This window comes from Panthera onca, chromosome A3 (assembly GCF_046562875.1).
Source record: "Panthera onca isolate mPanOnc1 chromosome A3, mPanOnc1 haplotype 2, whole genome shotgun sequence".
NCBI classification, from domain to species: domain Eukaryota; kingdom Metazoa; phylum Chordata; class Mammalia; order Carnivora; family Felidae; genus Panthera; species Panthera onca.
The window spans coordinates 100,959,298-100,981,907 of record NC_138341.1 but is presented as its reverse complement, the minus strand read 5'-3'; the positions used below and the strand labels follow the sequence as shown (position 1 = coordinate 100,981,907).

Sequence of the window (22,610 nt, the reverse complement as noted above, 5' to 3'; positions counted from 1 at the left end):
CTCCAAGTTTAAAGTATGTGCTTTGCAAGTATTTTTAAACTCCTAATGGCCATTAAGGACCAGCCATAGCTCTCAATCAGAGTGACACGGTGTTCCAAAATGCCTTACCTCGCCCTCCTGTCTCTTCACTTCCCTGTCTCCTGAAGATTCATGGCTGCATGAGTTTTTCTTAAGCATCTGTTTGATTATATCACTGCCCAACTCAGAAACCCTCAGTTCCCAGCAACAACAGTATAAAATCAAACGTATTTGGACAGAATCTAAGATTCTTCACAGTCTAGCCTAAAAATGTCATAGTAACCTTACTTCTTATTACTCCCACGCCTACATGGACATCCACAACGGCCAAACTATTCTACCCTCTGTTCCCCAAATAGAAGGGCTTCTTTCCTACTCTCTCGCCCTTGCTCATTCAGTTTTCATTGCTCCCTCTTTCTTATTTTCCAAATATCACTCCTTGCTCTCAGGCCTACCTCAAATTCCTTCTCCTCAAAGCTCTCCCATTTCACTCTGGCCCACAGTGATTTCCCTTTCCTCTGACTTTCTGGTGTTTTCCCCTCTTGGTTAGCAGTAGCTCACTGCTCTATGGTCTCTACAGCTGAGATCATTCTATGGCATACATTTCATGTTTTATCTACTCAATTAATTATAGATGCTTTATAAACCTTTTTGTATATTTCTCATCTCAAGTAGAATGCCTTGAGGAAATGGGATCCTAATGAATGTATGGATTTATTTGGGGGAAATCATTTGTTTTCTTAATGCATAGGAAAGGTAGAAGCATCCTCTCTTAAGAGAAATTAAACCATCTGTGGGCTTGGAGGAGTGAAGGTTTGAATTTATCTTGCTATACATTTAACCCTAATTTATTTGTGGCTAGATCATGGTTTTTGTGGCTAGACACATTTCCAAAGTAGGATCTAGTCCTATGACACTTGCCTGAAAGCAAAAACAAACACACAAAAACAGTACTGGGATGCAGAACACATTTTTAATAGCTTCCTGTTTAAAAGAATAAGCTGTCTGCTAAGGCTAGAGGCTTGACTTAAAGGTTTTTACATCGTATTGTTTGGATGATAATTAACAAGTTTTACTTTTAAAACAACACACAAGTTTACTTTTTTAAACACAAGAAACGTTGATAACTTGTTAATATATGAACAGATAACTTATTCACAATTGTTCATAATTAATCATACTCCAAAATAAATATGTTACAGATTTTAAAAATTTCATTTACATTTCCTTCTAAGTATTTTCTGTTCACCACTAATTAGCTGTGTCCAACTGTGGGCAAGTTAATTAATGCCTTTGTGACTCAGTTTACAATAAATATAAATAGTAAATGTAAAATGGGAGTAATAATATTGCCTACCTCACTGATTGATGTAAGGATCATACAAGTTAATATATGTGAAAAGCCTTATACATAGTAAATACTCAATATATATTATCTATTATTATATTGACTATATATGTCCTCTGTAAATAAATGTTATTTTCTGTTTCATATTCTAAACTACTAGGATCCAGGTACTTTGGCTATTTAATTTGCTTTGTTCATCAATGAACTATGAGGTCTTCAGCTTGGGAAATCAGTAAACATTATTTAGTTTTGTGAAATATAGTTTTTTATAGCCTAAGCAGAATATCTAAAAACCTTTATACTAGCAGAAAATACTCTTATTCTATATATTTTCTGGCCTAATTTCACCTAAGGGCAGTGAACAGCAATTTTAGCATATACTAGGATCCCACTGCTGCCAGAGATGTATTTGATGCTGAATATAAGTTAGACCCCTAATTTTCAACAACAGCAATATGACTAGTGTCAATGGGGCTTTCATAGCCTCCTCAAATAGTTTCTGGGAGGCAGTAGGTATGAAATAATCAAGTAATGAATCAACCTTGTTCTTTTTTTTAAATTTTTTTTATATTTATTTATTTTTGAGACAGAGAGAGACAGAACATGAATGGGGGAAGGTCAGAGAGAGAGGGAGACACAGAATTTGAAACAGGCTCCGGGCTCTGAGCTGTCAGCACAGAGCCCGACACGTGGCTCAAACTCACGGACCGCGAGATCATGACCTGAGCCGAAGTCAGACGCTCAACCAACTGAGCCACCCAGACGCCCCTCAACCTTGTTCTTTAAGAGCTATAATAATCAGTGATTCATTTGTTCAATGCATTTATGCTGGGCATTCATAAGGAATTGAAGATAGAGTGGCAGATAAGACAGGGGATTCTGATCTTATGGAGCTTCCATTTGTCTGTGAGAAGACAATAGCCAGTAAACAAGTGAACAAGTTAGTGTCAGGTGTGAATATATGTTATGAAAAGATTAAGATAAGGAGATGTAAAGAGTGAAATGCAGGATGAAGAGGGGTTGGTGAGCTAATTTAGATTGGATGCTCAAGAAAAGCCTCAATGAAGAGGTGACTTTGGAGCCAAGAATTTAGTTACAAGAAAGCAGCCCTGCATAGTTATAGGGGCAGAGCATTTCAGGCAGAGGGAACAGCAAGTATCAATGCTCTAACATGGGAACAAACTTGTATGGTCTAGGATTAAGGCTGAAGTAGCTGGATGAGTATTAGCTAGGGGAGAATTGTAAAAGACAAAAGGGGTCACATCATATAGGGATATGGTAAGGGGTTAGCATTTTATTCAAAAGATAAGAGGAAGACACCAGAGGGTTTTAAGTGACATGTTCTGATTTATATTTTAGAAAGAAAGGACATTCTGGATGACATGTAAGGAGCAGACTGCACAGGATTAAGAGTGGGAGCAAGAAGCACAGTTCAGAGACTACTGTAGTCAACTAGGTGAAGGGATGATGAGATTCGAAGTGTAGAAGCAACGGAGATAGACTGGGCAAACTTAGGATACATTTTGGAAGTAGTGCAGCTGGAGATTAGATATGGACTGGATGTAGGGATAAGAGAAAGGACAAAGTCAAAGATAACTTCTTTGGTGAGACTGGTTGAGTGGATGAAGAGTCTAGTTGCAAGGATGAAGAAGAATGGGGAGCAGAGGTGAATTTTGGAGGAGAGAATCAGTTTCACTCCACCCAGACACATAACTGTATATGTGGTAATGTTTCCAAATTGTGTGACTATATATAAAAACCAAATACGTTTGTTTGTTTGTTTGTTTGTCTCAGAGGAATAAGTGCGAGCCATGTTTGCTATGGAATGAAAAGAGAGTATCATTCCTTGCAAAAGGGCGATAGGTGTGACGTTAAAGGACTGGCGGGTAAGGATTCTTTGCCTACCAATCAATGACTTACTTTTCCCTAGGGCTCAACAAGGGCATTTCTTGCTTTACTTAACTATCTTTGTCCCTTTTTCTTTTCTGGCTCACATGCCCCAAAACAGTCACTGTTCCTTGTCACTGTGTAATACTCTAAATTCTGCTGAAAAACTTCTCTGTATAAAGAGCATGTGAAAGATAAGAGCTATTGAAAACATCAGTGAGAACAACAGTAATGGCAATCCCAGATGAGCTCAGCACCTCCTCCTTAGTGGCCCTTGTTGAGGTAAATGAATGAGGTGCTACAGGGTTGTGGCAGAGAGAGCAACACAGGCTGCTGTCTCTGGTTTGGCAAGAGGGAGGAACTAGATTTCCACTTTCTCCACTACATATAGATGTGGATTCCATATCCTATGTGTAGACCACTATATTTCCAAAGACTATGAACATTAGTGCTCCAGGCATTATCAGAGAAAACCCAAGTTATGGAGAAAGCCAGGAGAAAGAAAAAAAGAAGAGTTTTCCTATAAGAAAACTAGGTTTCTCTAGGTCATTGGTTCTGAGTATGGTCTCTGGGACAGCAGTATCAGCATCACGTGGGAATCTGTTAGAAATGCAAATTCTCAGACCCACTCAAGGTCTACAGGATCAGAAACTCTGAGGGTAAAGCCCAGCAACGTGGTTTAACAAGTCCTTCAGGTGATTCTGATACATGCTAAAGTTTGGGAACCCTTACCCTGGGTAAATGAAGAAGGTAGTCAGACAAATTAAAATGGAATTAAAATACAGAAATAAAATAGTACAAAAATTTGTATCACTCATCAGATAGTGAAGATATTTACACATATTGCAAATATTCACACTGATGTTGTTTGGATTATGGTTTTAATCAGCAATTTAAGGTGTATCAGATTAGTCAAGCTTTGTAGGCCATCTTAAATAAATGTATATAATATTTGAAAAAAAGGGACTGTCACTTTTGAACTTGAAAATCTCACTGTTTTAGTAGTTTTTTCCCCTTAAAGTAAGATGTTATTTATGAGATGCTTATATTTAAGTAAATATGTTTTTAGTGATGGTTTTAGTGTCTTTCATTTTTCCCAAAGTATTTTCAGTTAAGGATATAAAACAATCTTAGAATACTTTTTCCTAATATACCTAAAAATTAAAAAAAAGACAACAAAGCAAATATGACAATAGCCACCCTGAGTTAAGAGAATAGTTATCTCTTACAGAGAAGAAATAACTCATTCATCAGTGAAAACATTTCTTTTTCCTAGAAAAGACAATGCTAATTATTTTTTTTGTATTTGTACATCTACTTTCCAAAGTCACCAAATAACAATAATAGACAGCTATACAAGGATGACTTTTGAAATGTAGGAAAATGGCAAAGTAGAAAGTAAAAGGGGAAAATAAAATAGCATTAGTGATACTAATGATATGGTGCTAGCATAACACCTCTGTTAATTGATAAATGCATTATAAGGGTAGCTTTCTGAAATTAAGAGATGATCAAGAACTAGTACACACTGGAATATTTATATTCTGCATTTTTACCTGCAAGGAGCAGAAAATTATATTTCAACCCATAGCCATATTAAGTATTCATGGTACACGTGATAAGTAAATTAAAATCAAAAGGAAACTCTAGAAAACTGTCTTTTTTGTTACTAGTTTCAGCATCTTTTTTTTTCTAATAAATTTCACTAAAGTTATTGACAAATAGTTTATATTTTGTCTCTGATACAAATATTGCTCAACAATGACATTCTTGGGGTGGCTGCGTGGGTCAGTCAGTTAAGTATCTGACTCCTGATCTCAGCTAAGGTTATGATCTCTGGGTCCTGAGTTCAAGCCTGGCATTGGGCTCTGCCATGGGTGGGTGGAAGCCTACTTAAACAAACAAAAGAAATCAACCAAACAACGACATTCTTTCATTTACAAACATTTATCAAGCACTTATTATATTTTAAAGATTAATTAAGGCTTTGAGATATAAGTGAAAAAGTGAAGTGTCTGTATTCATGGGGGTGCCCATGGGTGGCTCAGTTGGTTAAGTCTCTTGATTTTGGCTCAGGTCATGATCTCCAGGTTGGTGAGATTGAGCTCTGCATAGGGCTCTGCCCCGACAGCATGGAGCCTGCCTCAGATTCGCACTTTCCCTTTCTCTCTTCCCCTCCCCCACTCATGTGTGCAGGCACTTATGTGCGCTCATTCTCTCTCTCAAAACAAATAAACTTAAAAAAAAAAGCCTGTATTCATGGAGCTCAGTTCCCAGAAGTAAGTCAAATATGAACAATTACATAAATACATAATGACATGTGGTGATAAAACATATGAAATTTCAAAAGAAATTTCAATTAAAAAGTGATGGAGTATGCTCTTTTAGAAAGGTGTTTAGGAAAAATTTTGTTTATGTAGAAGAATGAAACTACACCACTTTCTTATACCATACACGAAAATAAACTCAAAATGGATGAAAGGCCTAAATGTGAGACAGGAAACCATCAAAACCCTAGAATAGAAAGCAGGTAACAACCTCTTTGACTTCAGCTGCAGCAATTTCTTGCTTGACACATCTCCAAAGGCAAGGGAATTAAAAGCAAAAATGAGCTATTGGGACCTCATCAAGATAAAAACCTTCTGCACTGCAAAGGAAACAATTGACAAAACTAAAAGGCAAATGATGGAATGGGAAAAGATATTTGCAAATAACATATCAGATAAAGGGTTAGTATCCAAAATCTATAAAAGAACTTACCAAACTCAACACTTGAAAAACAAATAACCCAGTGAAGAAATGGGAAGACATGAATAGACACTTTTCCAAAGAAGACACCCAGATGGCCGACAGAAACATGGAAGGATGCTCAATGTCACTCATCATCAGGGAAATACAAATCAAAACTACAATGAGATAGCACCTGACACTGGTCAGAGTGGCTAAAATTAACAACTCAGGAAACAACATATGCTGGCGAGGATGTGGAGAAGTGGGAACCCTCCTGCACTGTTGGTGGGAATGCAAACTGGTGCAGCCACTCTGGAAAACAGTGTGGAGATTCCTCAAAAAATTAAAAATAGAATGACCCAGCAATAGCACTACTAGGAATTTATTCAAAGGATACAGGAGTGCTGATGCATAGGGCACATGTACCCCAATGTTTATAGCAGTGCTTTTAACAATAGCCAAATTATGGAAAGAGCCTAAATGTCCATCAACTGACAAATGGATAAAGAAGATGTAGTTTACATATAGAATGGCATACTACTTGGCAATGAGAAAGAATGAAATAATGCCATGAGACATGGATGGAACTGGAAGCTATTATGCTAAGTGAAATAAGTCAGTCAGAGAAAGACAGATATCATATGTGGATCTTGAGAAACCTAACAGAAGACCGTAGGGGAAGGGAAGGGGAAAAAAATAGTTACAAACAGAGAGGGAAGGAGGCAAACCATAAGAGACTCTTAAATACAGAGAACAATCTAAGGGTTGATGGGGGGGAGGGGAAAATGGGTGACGGGCATGAGGAGGGCACTTGTTGGGATGAGCATTGGGTGTTGTATGTAAGCAATGAACCACGGAAATCCACCCCAAAAACCAAGAGCACACTTTACACATTGTATGTTAGTCAATTTGATAATAAATCATATTTCAAAAAAGGATGTTTTTACACCTTTAACTATAAAAAAAATAAATCGGTTATGTCTTAAATTAAAAAAAAGTTTAAAAAAATTTTTTTTTGTTATTTTTTTGAGGGAGAAAGATGAGCAGATACCTGAACGAAGTATGAATTGAGGGCAACAAGCCATTGATTACCTGGCAGATCATCCCAGGTAGAGAGAAGAGTAGGCCCTGTGGTAGGGACAGGTAGGTAGGTAGTTACTTGAGTCTCTAACTAGTAACTAGAATCTCTAGTATACTAGAGTATACTAAACATACTATGGAGGCCAAGATGGCTGGAATGGAGTACATAATGGGTAGAGTGGTCAGAACTTAGATAAAGAGCAAAGAACAGGTCATATAGAGTCCTGAAGGGCATGGTAAAGACTTTGACTTTATTTGATGTATAATGGGACACATAATTTGAGATGAAAAGACTGCAGTAGGGTAAGAATGTAGGCAGAACCAGGGATTTGACCATGGAGTCTAAATAGGTGATGTTGGTGCCTGGTGGTAAAGTAGTTAAGTGATTAGAATAAGGATATATTTTAAAGACCACAGTAGCTGTGTTGTTGGGTCTGAAAGAAGTGGAGAGTGACTTTAATCATTTGGTGAATGAAGCAGCCATTTACTGGTATGAGAGGTGCCAGGGGAGGAACAGGTTTGGGGTTGAGAAAAATCAACATGTCAACTGTCAGATGCCTTTTAGACGTCTCAGTAGAGATTTCTAAGCCACATTCAGGCAATCTGCATCTGGAGTTGACGCAGTGTAGATGTATAGATGTTGGTGAAAGAGTGGGTGAAAGGATGTAAAATCACTCTTAATACTCTTATTTTTTCAAGGAGAAAAAGAAAAACAGCAAAGTCATTGGCTGAGAGTGAGGGATGGATATGTTGGATTTTGGGAAGACAGGAGAAAATATGAAACAGGAGCCTTAGAAATGGGGGATAATTAATTTGACAAGGGAGATGTTAAGGTTTACAGAGAAACACATGCCTACTTGAGGTTTGTGGTCAGGAAATTAACATGAGAATGGTTGTGTTGATTTCCAGCCACATTTCAGCTACCAGGTGCAAGGACTGAGTGGTGGATAACTGCATTCAGTCAGGGTTGAGGTTTTACCACTAAATTGGATGGAGTGCAAGAAGGGTAACTAAGTGGAAGGTCTATACGAGGCAGTGATTTTACAAGACCTTCAAACCCTTATCTATAATTCCCAAATTAAAAAATATTTGAAAACCCAAAGCTTTTTAAATAGTCTGGTGATGACAATCAGTTGGTAGGAAAACCTGTCTGGATCTGACATGAAGTTATTTATGTTGTTTATTTACTTCTTTTAATGTGGATATTCATATGTTTTACTGCATGAATAGTAATATGTTTTAAACAATATATTTCCTCAGTCTCTGTTGGAAGTCTCCTATAATCTATGATATGTATGTCTGTGTATGTAGTAGTATATTTCCACAATTAAAAAAAACAACAACCCTGAATTCTGCCTCACTCTTGCAATAAATTGAAGAGGAGAGAACAATTCCCAACTCATTCTATGAGGCCAGTATTACACTGATACCAAAGCAAGACAAGGACACTACACCAATATTCTTGATGAATACCGATGTAAAAATCTTTGATAAAATACTAGCAAATACAACTCAATGGTACATTTAAGGATTATATAATATGACCAAGTAGGATTTATTCCTGGAATGTAAGGATGCTTCATCATACAAAAATCTATTATATAATATACCACATTAACAGACTGCAGGGGAAAAAAACCCCATGTGATCATGTCAATTAATGCAGAGAAAGTATTTTACAAAATTCAACACCCTTTCATGATCAAATAACTCACAAACTAGGAATGGATAGACACTACCTAAAAATAACAAAACCATATATAAAAAAATCCATAGCTATTAACATATTCAACAGTTAAAGACTGAAAGCTTTGCCTCTAATATTAGGAACAAGGCAAGGATGCCACTCCACCACTGCTATTCAGCATACTACCAGAAGTCCTAGCCAGAACAATTAGACAAGAAAAAGAAATAAAAAGCATCTAAATTAGAAAGGAGAAGTAACATTATCTCTGCTTACAGATGACATGATCTTATATGTAGAAAACTCTAAAGCTTCCACAAAATATTGCTACAATGCATAAAGTTAGCAAAGTTGGAAGATAAATCAACACACAAAAGTCAGTTGCATTTGTATATACTAACAATGAACAATCCTAAAAGAAAATCAAGGAAACAGTTCCATTTATAACAGCATCAGAAAAAAAAATAAAGTCGTTAGAAATAAACTTACCCAAGGAGGCAAAAGGCATACATTGAAAACTACATGATTTTGCTAAAAGAAATTAAAGAAGATAAAAATAACTAGAAAGACATCATGTGTTTACAAAGTGGAAGTCTCAATATTGTTAAACTGTTAATACTACCCCAAATGATAACAGATTCAATGCAATCCCTATCAAAATATCAGTGGCTTTATTTTTTTTTTTTTCAGAAATAGAAAAATTCCTCCCAAATTCATTTGGAACCTGAGGAACTTTGAATAGCCAAAACAATCTTAAGAGATAACACCAATGTTGTATGTCTCACATTTCTTAGTATCAAAATGTTTTATAAGCTACAGTAATCAAGACAGTGTAGTAATGGCACAAAGACAGATGTGAAATAGAGCAAAAAACTAGGAAGTAACTCTCCCATATTATAGTCAAATAGTCTTCAACCAGGATGTCAAGACCACTCAGTGGGGGAAAGGACAGTCTTTTCAGCAAATTTGGCTGGGAAAATTTGATATCCACATACAAAAGAATGAAGTATACTACACACACAAGCTAACTCAAAATAAATTAAAGACCTAAATGTAAGACATGAAACCATAAAGTTTCCTAGAAGAAAACATAGGGAAAAGCTTTATGTTATTGGTTTGGTGATGATTTCTTGGATACGACACCAAAAGTGTAGGCAAAAAAAGTAAAAATAGATAAGGTAAATTGGACTACATCAAAATGTAAAGTTTTTCTATTTAAAGGGCACTATCAACAGAGTGAAAAGGCAACACATGGAAGGGAGAAAATATTGGCAAATTATATACCTGGTAAGTGGTCAATATCTAGAATATATAAAGAACACCTACCACTCAACAATACAAAATGAAATGATTCTATTTAAAAATGGGCAAAAGGCTTGAATAAACATTTCCTCAAAGATGATGACCAATAAGCATATGAAAATATGCTCAAAATCACTAACCATTAGGGAAATGCAAATCAAAACCACAATGAGATACTACCTCATACCCATTAGGATGGTTACTATAAAAAAAGAAAACCAACAACCCAGCAACATAGAAAATAACAAGTGTTGGTTACAACATGGAGAAATTAGAATGCTTATGTACTTATACCTTTCTACCCAAAAGAACTGAAAGCAGGATATCAGCATGGTTGTACACCCATGTTCATAGCAGCATTATTCACAATAGCCAAAAGTTGTAAGCAACCCAGTGTCCATCAATGGATAAATGGATAAATGAAGTGTGGCATATACATACGATGGAAAATTATTAAGCTTCAAAAAGGAAGAAAATTCTGACACATGCTACATGAGGACAAACCTTTAGGACATTATTCCAAGTGAAATAGCCCAGTCACGAAAGACAAATACTGTACGACTCTACTTATATGAGGTACCTAGAGTAATCAAATTCATAGACAAAAAAACTATAATGGTGGTTGCCAGGGGCTGAGAGAAGTGGAGAGTTTTTCTTTTATGGCTATAGAGTTTCAGTTTTGCAAGATGAAAGAGTTCTGGAGACTGGTTGTACAACAACGTGGATGCACTAACACTAACAAACTGTACACTTAAAAATGGTTACGAGGGTAAATTTTACATACATTTTACCACAATTAAAGAAACCCCCCAAAAAAAAAAACCTCTTGAGTTCTGAAACACATTTGTTCCCAAGGTGTTGAAAAAGGAACTGTGCTCCTGTAGCTTAGTCCTCAACTCTAAGCTAAGTAAGAAGGCAAATGAAGATGTGAATGGAATGATAAGCAGTGAAAGAGGCACATGGATTTGAGGTCCTGGTGGGATTACAGCATTCATGGAGTAACTTGGAAAGCACCAGAGGTCTTCAGAGACTTGGAAGCTTAACCATTTAATTTGGAAAAGACAGTCCAGGTTATGACCATGAGAGTAGAGAGAGGGTGCAGTTATTGGAGCAAAAACAATCCCTAAATAATGGGACTGAGAAGCTAGAATTCATGGATACAGAAATATTCAAAACTTGGAGAGAACTACAAGCTACTTCTCTGTCCTCATCTCCTATTTCTCCCAGTGAAATGTAGCAATAAGGAAAGGGAACGATATTTACCATCCCAACTAAGACCAATATAATTGTGTTGCGGGAGAAAAAGCTTGAGAGGCCTGCAGGGGAAGTTCTCAGGAGAAAACTAGATTTCAGTAAAAGTAACATTTGGAGGAGAATGACCCCAAGATAGGTGATCAGAAAGAAAGAAAGAGTCTAGGGAATGGAGAATCCACCCATTTTAAAACCAAAGTCTTCGGGAGATGGTAGTAGTATATTAATTATCTCTGTAAACCCTTACTGTACATGCCACATGCAAAGCATTGCACTAGAAAAGATTTAGTGAACTGAAATTACTTTACTCTGGCTGTATTGTAGCATGTGTGTAAGGAGCTTTGCATTAGAGAGATTTAAAGTCCTTGTTATTTTCACTTCTGCTGTCTGTGCTCTATGAGGCTGGTATTAAGGAAATTAAAACAAAACAAAACAAAACAAAACACAGATACTCCATTGGAAGTGGGTGAGATATACAAATAGTCTACCCTGGCATGTTTTCTCATCTTTGACATCAAGACATTGATTTTGTTTTTTCAATATTTTGAAATCTTTTAGTAGAGTTTATGTCTTTTTTGCTTGACTATACAAGGGTAGAGCTGGGGTCCTTTCTATTTTTACTATGTATGCCTCAACTACTAATGCTGGCATTGGGGAGGATACTTATGGGCCTGATAAACATCCTTGGTCTCCAGAAACTCCTTAATTACAAAGGGCACTTTCATTTGTTATTGGGCAGGCACTGCATATCACAAGATATCAAGAGCCCACAAGGGAAAGTCAGATGACCTGAGGAATTGGTGTCTTTTTACTTTCCACCTGCCTAAGGACAAACTGTGAGCTTATGCCAAGGTCACTTCTATTTCTGCAGATAATAATCCCACTGCTGATTATGGGATGTTTTGGTTATGGTAATGGGGAGGAGCTAAATTTGGAGGAATTTAGAAAATGTTACGATGTAGAGAGGAATTTTTAATTTATATAAACATTTTTTCAAACTTTCCTCCTTTAATCAAGATTTAAGATTTATTCATTTATTCAATAAACATTTATTTAATGCCTGCTATGTGCCAGGCACTGTTCTAGTTGCTGGGATAATAGCAGTGAACAATATAGACAAAACACCCTGCTCCCATGGAATTTATATTCTAGTGGAGGGAGAATAAGAACAAACATAGCAAAATATGAGGTTACACAGTGATAATTCTGAGAGGGAAGATGTAGCAGGGAAGGGAGACAGAAGGTGTTGTGATGGGGCTTGAAATTTTAAATAGTGTGATTGCAAATGTACAGAATAGTCAGGGAAGGACCCTCTGAAAAGATGACATCTGAGCAAAGACCCGAAGAAGGTGAGGGCAAGGAGCCACATGGTTATCTGAGTTCCAGGATGTTCTAGGCAGAAAGAGCAGAAAGGTGGGTCCATGGCTAGGAGTTTCTGAGGAATAGCACAGAGCCCAGTGTGTTCAGAATGATGTAAAGAAGACAGTAGTAGGAGATGATGTGAGAGAAAAAATAGTGGGGCCAGACCACAGAGCCTAATAGGCAAGACACTGGTTTTACAGTGTGAGATGGGATGCCAAGAAAGGGTTTCAAGTAAAGGAGCAACTTAAAAGGAGTTACATTTATAGGATTATGTTGGTTGCTGGACTGAGAATAGACTGAAAATGTTGAATCCCCTACTTCCAGATGTCAGAAGAAATCATGACATTAATAAAGTTTAATAAGCATCTGTGACCATAAGCCAGACTGGTCTCTGTCTTTTTGTCTTAATATTTAGGACCTCAGACAAGTCCTAAGAGAAGGCTCAGGAAGTCTTATCTTCTCACTGTAGAATGAATAAATATTTGTTGAGTGAATAAACAAAAAACATTGAGAATGAAAAAAAAAAAGAACAGAAACAACAGCTAATAATTACTTGGTTAAGAAATTCTGAGCATGCTGAGTAAATACTACTTATAGTGCCTACAGCCTAAATTTTGTACTGGAGAAATATAATGGTTTAGCAAAATAACTACCTGTGTGGTGACATTTCTTTCCTTTTGCTTTTTATTATGCTTTTCTGCTTCGATATCTGCAATATACAAAACATTTTTATAAAATTAAAAATATTTTCTTTTAAAAAATATCAATAAATAATTCTTTTCTTAGAAAAGTTTATTTATTTTGAGAGAGAGGGAGAGAGTGTGTATGAGTGGGAAGGGCAGAGAGAGAAGGAGAGAGAGCCCCAACACAGGGCTCGATCTCATGAACTGTGAGATCATGACCTGAGCTGAAACCAAGAGTCAGATGCTTAACCAACTGAACCACCCAGGTGCCCCTAAAATTTCATTAAATAATTTCTTACTGAAAAGATTTCTAGATAACTTTTATAACTCTAAGAATAATAGTGGAAAATAATTTAAATTTAAAGTTACCAGCATTGTGGTACAAAATAATTCCTTCACTGATAATTTTTAAAGATATAACTTTCCACCAGAGACAATCAAAATACTTTAATCAACATCCTGAAATTGAGTTAATATAAAAGAGTTAGACAAATAATAGACTAATCACAAAGCAGAAAACTTTCTGAGCTAGAACTTAATTAAAATGTGTCCATGTAAGTAAATGTCATCTATTAATAAAGAATATTAAAACATAGAAGGAATACAATCTTTTATATACTTACATATGCATTCATATGTCAGAGATACTAAATATTAATATAGTTGAATGATATAAATATCTGAGAAATGTAGCCTAGTATGATTATATCAGGCTTTGAAATCTGAGAAAATAATTTTCACAAGCATTTTTAACAAATCTTTTTTATAAAGAATAGAATATATATACACCATATAGAATACATATATAGTCCTTGGTATATTTCATTTTTGCTTATACTTGAAGTTTCTGAACTTACCGCTTCAGAAAAATAAGTCTTTGAAAACCTGATATAACAGGGTATCACATAATGGCCTGTCTACTACATTAGTAAGACTGATAATTTTCAATTACTAAAAAAATTATTTGATGCATTGTAAAAATGACCCTACATATTTCTTGAAGTATGTGATACATTCACTTTATAGACTGAAGAATTTGACTCAAGACAAATATGGATAGTCGGAATTTTATTTTTCCAAAAGTTGTGAGCTTGTACTTTTTAGAGCAGATTATGAATGTTCTAATGTTATCTCTGACATTGTATTTATTAATTTGATATGTTTTATTCTTTCTCTCACTGATGAACTTTAGTATTTGATCTCAAAAATCTGTCTTTTCTGTTTATAAGACAGACCTTGTAGAAACTGGTTCCAGGTTGTTCAGTATTTAGTCCTCTGTCAAACTGGAGAAACAATTGGAAAATTCTCAATAAATATTCAACAACTTCATGGTGAAACATGGAAAATTTTTAAAGAAATATATTTCACCAAATTATATACATTAGATACATTAGGATTGCTCTTCAGGTTCAGGGTGTAAAATAAATTATGCCAAAATAAGAATGTTATTATAAATTAAACTTCCTTTATCCCAATGTTGCCAAGTGATCATTTTGGGGCCACGGATACTCATTATCAGGCAACATAGCATCATGGTCCACCATATGGGCTTTGAGTTGAACAGGCCTGTATGCCAGTCCTGATTTCAAATCAATTTAAGTAATTTGTTATGGTAATCTAATAAAATAATCTATGTAAAGTATTTAGCATATACTTAATACATATTCAGTACATATATATATTCAGTCACATATATAATTATGACTATTATAAAAAGACCTACTTCCTTAAAGGATTGAAGATGCTTTCAAAATAATAATATACGTGAATTAGTACTTTAAAAGGACCACAGAAAATAAAACATTAATAGAGACTTAATATGTTATCAGATTTTATTAATGCTGTGCCTATAATGTGACTTTTCTCTCAATTAAGGTATTTTCTTCAAAACAAATTACTTATGGGGTGCCTGGGTGGCTCAGTCGGTTGAGTGTCCAACTTTGGCTCAGGTCATGATCTTACAGCTTGTGAGTTTGAGTCCTGCGTCGGGCCCTGTGCTAACAGCTCAGAGCCTGGAGCCTGCTTCGGATTCTGTGTCTCCCTCTCTCTGCCCCTAACCCACTCGCATTCTGTCTCTGTCTCTCTTAAAAATAAATAAACATTAAAAACATTTAATAAAAAACCCCAAATTACTTAGCCTAACTATATTTGTGTATTAGAAATCAGACAACGTGACTGATTATAGCTACAGTAAATATGGAACAATTTTTTTTTAAATTTTTTTTTTTAATGTTTATTTATTTTTGAGACAGAGAGAGACAGAGCATGAACAGGGGAGGGTCAGAGAGAGAGGGCGACACAGAATCTGAAACAGGCTCCAGGCTCTGAGCTGTCAGCACAGACCCTGACGCGGGGCTCGAACTCACGGACCGCGAGATCATGACCTGAGCCGAAGCCGGTCGCCCAACCGACTGAGTCACCCAGGCGCCCCAATATGGAACAATTTTTAATCTCCATTATCATGACTAGAAAAAGTAAACTGGGAAAAGCAATGTGATTTGATCTATTCCCATTGTTATATTCCCCAAGGTACACAGAATAAAATTAGAGTTAGGATGCACAGAATATACAGACATAGAACAAGAAGTACAAAGTGTCATGTGTATTAGAGCAAGAGGAGAAAATTATGGATATTAAGTGGAATAACGTTTGTATTATACACTGGACCAGAAAATCAAGCTGTCAGTGGTCACATATTAACATGAAAATTACAGGGCTAAAAGCAATTATCAAAGGTAGGATAAGTATAGATAAAAATGTGGATAAAAGAATTAGTGAGATGGGAGGAGGTGTAAGAATCTAACTGAAGGAACAAACTATTTAATAGCTTAAAAGATAAAATGAACATAAAGGTAGCTGGTCATTATTTCCAGCATAAGATGCACAACAACAAAAATATGTTTCTTTTCTAAATTTCAGGCTTTTAGGTTTTCACCTAAAGAAAACAAAGTTTTGATGGGCTACTGGGGAACAAATGCTGCTACAAACAATATCTTTCACAAAACTTTCTAGCAGGTTTTTACATATCAATTGGGGAACATTGGTGATTGCTGGAGACCTGTCCCACTGTTTCATCACTTCCCTCTATCTGAATACTGACATTGGAGGGCAGAACCAGGAGCCCACAGGGTGTTGCCAAGAGCCAAGGAAAATAATAGAGAGTAGTCCAGGGCCTTCATCAAGGAACACTGCCTACCCCTGGGGCAGAGAAACCTGCCAACATGTGCACCTGGCTGGATTTCCAAATTGCCATGGACCAGTGGCTGTTGTACATATCTCATTCCCCCATCCTTTTTTTTTTTTAAATGTTTATTTATTTTTGAGAGACAGAGACAGAGTATGAGCAAGGGAGGGGCAGAGAGAGAGAGAGAGAGAGAGAGAGAGAGAGAGAATCTAAAGCAGGCTCCAGGCTCTGAGCTGTCAACACTGAGCCCAAGGGGGGCTCAAATTTGTGAACTCTGAGATCATAACCTGAGCCGAAGTCGGACGCTTAACCAACAGCCACCCAGGTGCCCCTCATTCCCCCTTTAATTTCTATTTTTACTATTTTTTAAAGTTTTATTTATTTAAGTAATCTCTGCACCCAACATGGGGCTCAAACTCATAACCCTGAGATCAAGATTGCATGCTTCTCCAACTGTGCCAGCCAGGCACCCCTCATTCCCCTTTTTTAGACAGCAGTGTCTAGTGTAGCATAGTTTTGGCATAGTTGTAGCACAGAGAATTATGAGAAACAATAAATCATTGTTACTTGAAACCACTAAGTTTTGGGTTGTTATGCAGCAGTTGATGACTGAAAGCTGTCTGTTTCTTCAGCCTACTAGGACTCCTTGCATAGAATTCTCAATTCTCAAAAGCTACATTAGACCAATAAATAATGCCCAAATAAATAATATATAATATACTCCTAGTATTGAGAAAAGGATTAGAAGAAAATAATATCCAGGGATATTTATTGTCTTGATCAAAATTCTTTTCAGATCCACTTTCTCACGAAAGGCTTGATATACATTAACTCCTGGTTTTATCATTTATTTGCCCAACATGGCCAATGTCCTTTCTTTCCAAGACATGGTTTATCTTCCTTTTAATGGACACTGATTAACGTGACTAAGATTCTGAAAAAGAAAAAAAAAAAAAAAAGAAAGAAAGAAAAGAAAAAGAAACCACCACCACAACAACCAAAAAACTCCCCAAAACACACAAAAAAACACCTCTGTACTCTATGAGGGAATCTGCCTGGGAAGTTATAGGCAAATAAAATGTTTGCTGGTTTGTGCAGACAACTTTGGACAACATTAGTTCCAACAAATGGAACTAAACAGAAGTATTTTATTGATTCTACTGTCCTAGTTCTCTAAAATGGTGCTTCATGCCTTAGCTTCTTTGACCATTACATGTAATAATAGTATAAAAAATACTAACTATTGTTTCTTTTCTGACCTTTCTTTCAGACTCTGTGTCGTACACTGGCTTCTGTGACTTTAAACTATCCTGGATATCCTTTTTCCTTTCAAACCCCTATTTTAGATATCCTCTTTGGTTTTATATCTGCTAATGACTGCGTATTTCTCAATGCCAGTCCTCACCTCTTCTCTTTGGCATGACCTAAGAGTTGAGCTGGGTTAGCAAGGACTTTGGAGTGGACAGATGCGGAGTGCAGAAGGTCAGGAACTACAAAAGGATAATACACTGATTCCAGAACAGGCAGCCACTTAAGAAGTAAAAGCCTGGGAATTAAACTGTAATGACTGGAAAGCAGAATAACACAAGTCATAGGAAAATCCACAGAAGGAATCCAGGATGGCAGAGGTGAGACAAGTGATAAGAGACAAACCTGGCAACAAGGATGGTTCCAAAACCTGGGACTAGTCACATGGGAGCAGGTGAAACCAGGGACAGCAGTGCGTAGATGTGTCTAAGTCACCAGAAATAGGTACACAACTGGGGAGACGTAGGAGTAAGAAGAGTGAGGGTTTGTACCTACAAACATCCAGAGAAAATTTCTGTCAAAGGGATTTCTGTAGGGGTGAGTTTTCAGTTTCCTGTGGAAAGCCTAGCATAAATCAGACCCTCATCATTTCATGACTACATTCTTACAACAGCCTCCTAACAGATTTAATCATGATTGCTCTAATTTTAATCCAATTTACATCTACCCTCAGAATAATTTTCCTTGAGTACTGTTTCCAGCAAGGCACACATCTGCTTAAAAACCCACAAGTCCCTGTAGCTTACTGTATAAACACTAACTCCCTATGTTGACTTCCAGTTTCCTCTAGTCAGATTTAACTCCACATTTACAAGTATTTTTTAAATACAAATAATCTGTTCCACTAGCTCCTGACTACTATTTGAAAGTTTTCTGCTTCACTTTCTGTAAATTTAACAATTCCTATTGAATGGACTAAAAGTTATCTATTAAAAATTCAAAAAATACCAGATATAATTTTAGGTCATTTATTATTTTTGGTTTGTGAGATACTTAGTTTTGGACATCATCAACACTGATGTTCAGAAATAACATTTCATTATCTCCTTACTTAGCCATGTGACCTTGGATAAGTTATTTAACTGCTCTGAGCTTCAGTACTATACCTATCTCTGGAGTAGATATGAAGACAGAGTAGAATTATTATTATTATTTTTTAAGTGTCCCAATTTATTTACTTATTTAATATAATTTATTGTCAAATTGGTTTCCATACAACACCCAGTGCTCATCCCAATAAGCGCCCTCCTCAATGCCAATCACCCACTTTCCTCTCTCCCCCATCCCCCATCAACCCTCAGTTTGTTCAAGACAGAGAACTAAAGTGTAGTGTTTGGTGTTTATTAAATACACGGTAGCTGAATAATAAATGTCAGTTCCTCTCTCTTCTCCAAAGGCCTACCTTTTTTTAAATACATACATACATACATACATACATACATACATATATATATGTATATAATTTATTGTCAAATTAGTTAACATACAGTGTGTAAAGTGTGCTCTTGGTTTTGGGGGTAGGTTCCTATGGTTCATTGCTTACATATAACACCCAGTGCTCATCACGACAAGTGTCCTCCTCATGCCCATCCCATTTTCCCCTCCCCCCCACCTCCCCATCAATTCTCAGTTTGTTCTCTGTATTTAAGAGTCTCTTATGGTTTGCCTCCCTCCCTCTCTGTAACTGTTTTTCCCCCTTCTCTTCCCCCATGGTCTTCTGTTAAGTTTCTCAAGATGCACATAAGAGTGAAACATATGATATCTGTCTTTCTCTGACTTATTTCACTTAGCATAATACCTTCCAGTTCCATCCACATTGCTGCAAATGGCATGATTTCATTCTTTCTCATTGCCAAGTAGTATTCCATTGTATATAAAAACCACATCTTCTTTATCCATTCGTCGGTTGATGGACATTCAGGCTCTTTCTATAATTTGGCTATTGTTGAAAGTGCTGCTATAAACATTGGGGTACAAGTGCCCCTATGAATCAGCACTCCTGTATCCTTTGGCTAAATTCCTAGTAGTGCTATTGGGTCATAGGGTAGTTCTATTTTTAATTTCTTGAGGAATCTCCACACTGTTTTCCAGAGTGGCTGCACCAGTTTGCATTCCCACCAACAGTGCAAGAGGGTTTCCATTTCTCCACATCCTCGCCAGCATCTGTTGTTTCTTGGGTTGTTAATTTTATCCAAAGGCCTACCTTTTAAAAGCAAATGTTATCAACATCTGTGAGAAAATCACTTCCCTTACTGAAATAAAATTAAGAAACTATATAGGGTAAACACTGGGAGAAGAATCTCCTACTGGATTTTACCTTCTCTTTGGCTTTTTCTCACGTAGCCACTGCAAACACCTTTCCCTTCAAACTCCTTTCCTGTGGTTACTCTTACCACATCTAAAACACATTGGAATTTTCAAAATAGAGTTAATAATCCCAAGGAAGAACAACAAAAATGTAAAAGGCATGGACAGAGTCCAGTATACATTGGCAGATCTCTGGTTCTGTAATACCTCAACTGAATTCTCCCTGATTCTATCTCATTCCTTTTTCTGGAAGAATTTCTGGCATTCCCAGAAAAGCCACTCTAACTTATACTTCCACACATGGCATATCAGGATATGAATCTTTCCTCAACCTAACCAACACTTATTTTTGCAAATATATTGGGATAAACTGATATTTCATTGTTAATTTCCATTTGCAGATTACCAGCAAGATCACATTCAGGGGCATTTGTATTTTCCTCTCCAAGGAACAGACTGTTAGATATTTTCCCCATCTTTTTATTAAGCTTTTTAAGAAAATATCTTTAGGAGTCTTAAAATATATTCTGGATATTATTTGATTGGTGTTTATGTTATAGATATATTTTTAAGTCTGTTAGTAGCCTTTTATTTATAGTATCCTTTGCAGCACAGTTGTTTTAAATTCAAATGCAGTCAAAACTATCAATCTTTTCTTCACCTATAACCTTTGTGTAACGTGTGTGTATGTGTGCATGCACGCGTGTCTTGTTCAAGGCCTTACTAATCACTTGAATGTACATTTTCCTGCATTCCCTTCAGCCATTTTTATAGTTTTCCATATTCCTGTTTATGTTTCTGATCAATCTGGAATCAGTTTGTTTTGACTGGCATGAAGTGGAACCTGGCTTTTACTAATGAATAGACAATTTGACAATAACATTCATTACAGTCCATCTTTTATCCATTGTACTGAGAAACCTTCTTTTGGTAAGAATTTCTCATTTGTACATTGTTTCATTTTTAAACTCTCTGCTCTATTTTCTTGATGTATTTGCCTATTATTCTGGTAATACACTATTTACTGTAGTTTATAATTGCATACTTCACTATTTGGTTGAGCAAGAACTTCTCTGTGGAGATACAAGTGCACATATGCACACATACCCTTGTTCCTCTTTTAAAAACTTGTCTTGGGAATTTTAGTATATATTTCCTCATTTCCTCTCTAAAATTTTTTTTTTAACGTTTATTTATTTTTGAGACAGAGAGAGACACAGCATGAACGGGGGAGGGGCAGAGAGAGAGGGAGACACAGAATCAGAAGCAAGCTCCAGGCTCTGAGCTGTCAGCACAGAGCCCGACGCGGGGCTCGAACTCGCGGACCGCGAGATCATGACCTGAGCCGAAGTCGGACGCTTAACCGACTGAGCCACCCAGGCGCCCCAAATTTCCTCTCTAGATGAATATTATAATAAGGTTGTCAGATTCATTTAAAAAATGTATTGATATTTTCACTGGGATTGCACTGGATTTACCTGTTAATTTACAAAGACCTGGCATATTTATAATACTGAGATTCATTTAGGTGTATAGACTTGATTTATTCAGTTTTCTGTTTAATGCTCTTCAGAAAATTTTCATTTTTATTACTCATATATGCCTTGTCTGATTTTTATTAAATTTATTCCCAGCTATTTTTAAACTTGTCACTCTTGTGAAAGGGACTTCCCCCCCCCCCCCAAGTTTTAATTTAAATTCCAGTTAGTTAGCATACAGTGTAATATTAGTCTGAGGTGTAGAATTTAGCTATTCATCGCTTACATACAACACCCAGTGCTCATCACAACAAGTGCCCTCTTTAATAGCCATCGCCCATTTATCCATCCCACCACCTACCTCCCCTCCAGTAACCCTCAGTTTGTTCTCTATAGTTGAGAGTTTGTTTACTGTTTTGCTTCTTTGCCCCCCTGCCCTGCCCCATGTTCATCTATTTTGTTTCTTAAATTCCACATATGTGTGAAATCATATGGTATTTTCTTTCTCTGTCTGACTTATTTCTCTTAGCATAATACTCCCTAGATCCATCCACATTGTTGCAAATAGCAAGAGTTCATTATTTTTTATGGCTGAGGAATATTCCATTATACACACACACATGCACACACACACGTATATGTATATACAACTTCTTTATCCATTCATCAGTTGGCGGGCATTTGGGCTCTTTCCATAATTTGGCTATTGTTGATAATGCTGCTATAAACATTGGGTGCATGTATACCTTTGAATCAGTATTTGAATCCCTTGGGTAAATACCTAGTAATGCAATTTCTGGCAATTTCTGGATGGTAGGGTAGTTCTATTTTTAACTTATTGAGGAACCTCCATACTGTTTTCCAGAGTGGCTATACCAGTTTGCATTCCAACCAATGGTGTAAGAGGGTTTGCCTTGTGAAAGAGATTTTTAAAAATGAATTTGATTGTTATATTTTTTAAAATTAAAACGAACATTTACTAAGCTGT

The 22,610-nt window shown here is 36.4% G+C and overlaps 1 protein-coding gene across 6 annotated transcripts in view; it reads right to left on the bottom strand.

The window, feature by feature from the left end:
- The window catches only part of SEL1L2 (SEL1L2 adaptor subunit of SYVN1 ubiquitin ligase), a 123,520-nt gene that overhangs the window by 83,897 nt on the left and 17,013 nt on the right, over positions 1–22,610 (bottom strand). For 5 of the 6 annotated variants that reach the window (XM_078444287.2, XM_078444286.2, XM_078444282.2 and 2 more), the window contains exon 2: positions 13,316–13,371. The exons of the other annotated variant lie outside the window; for it this stretch is intronic. Coding sequence is in view for 3 of the 5 variants with exons in the window: in XM_078444282.2 (XP_078300408.1) it covers positions 13,316–13,371 (56 nt within the window). In the remaining 2 variants the exon portion in view is untranslated. The remainder of the gene's footprint in view (positions 1–13,315; positions 13,372–22,610) is intronic. 6 annotated transcript variants of the gene reach the window in all.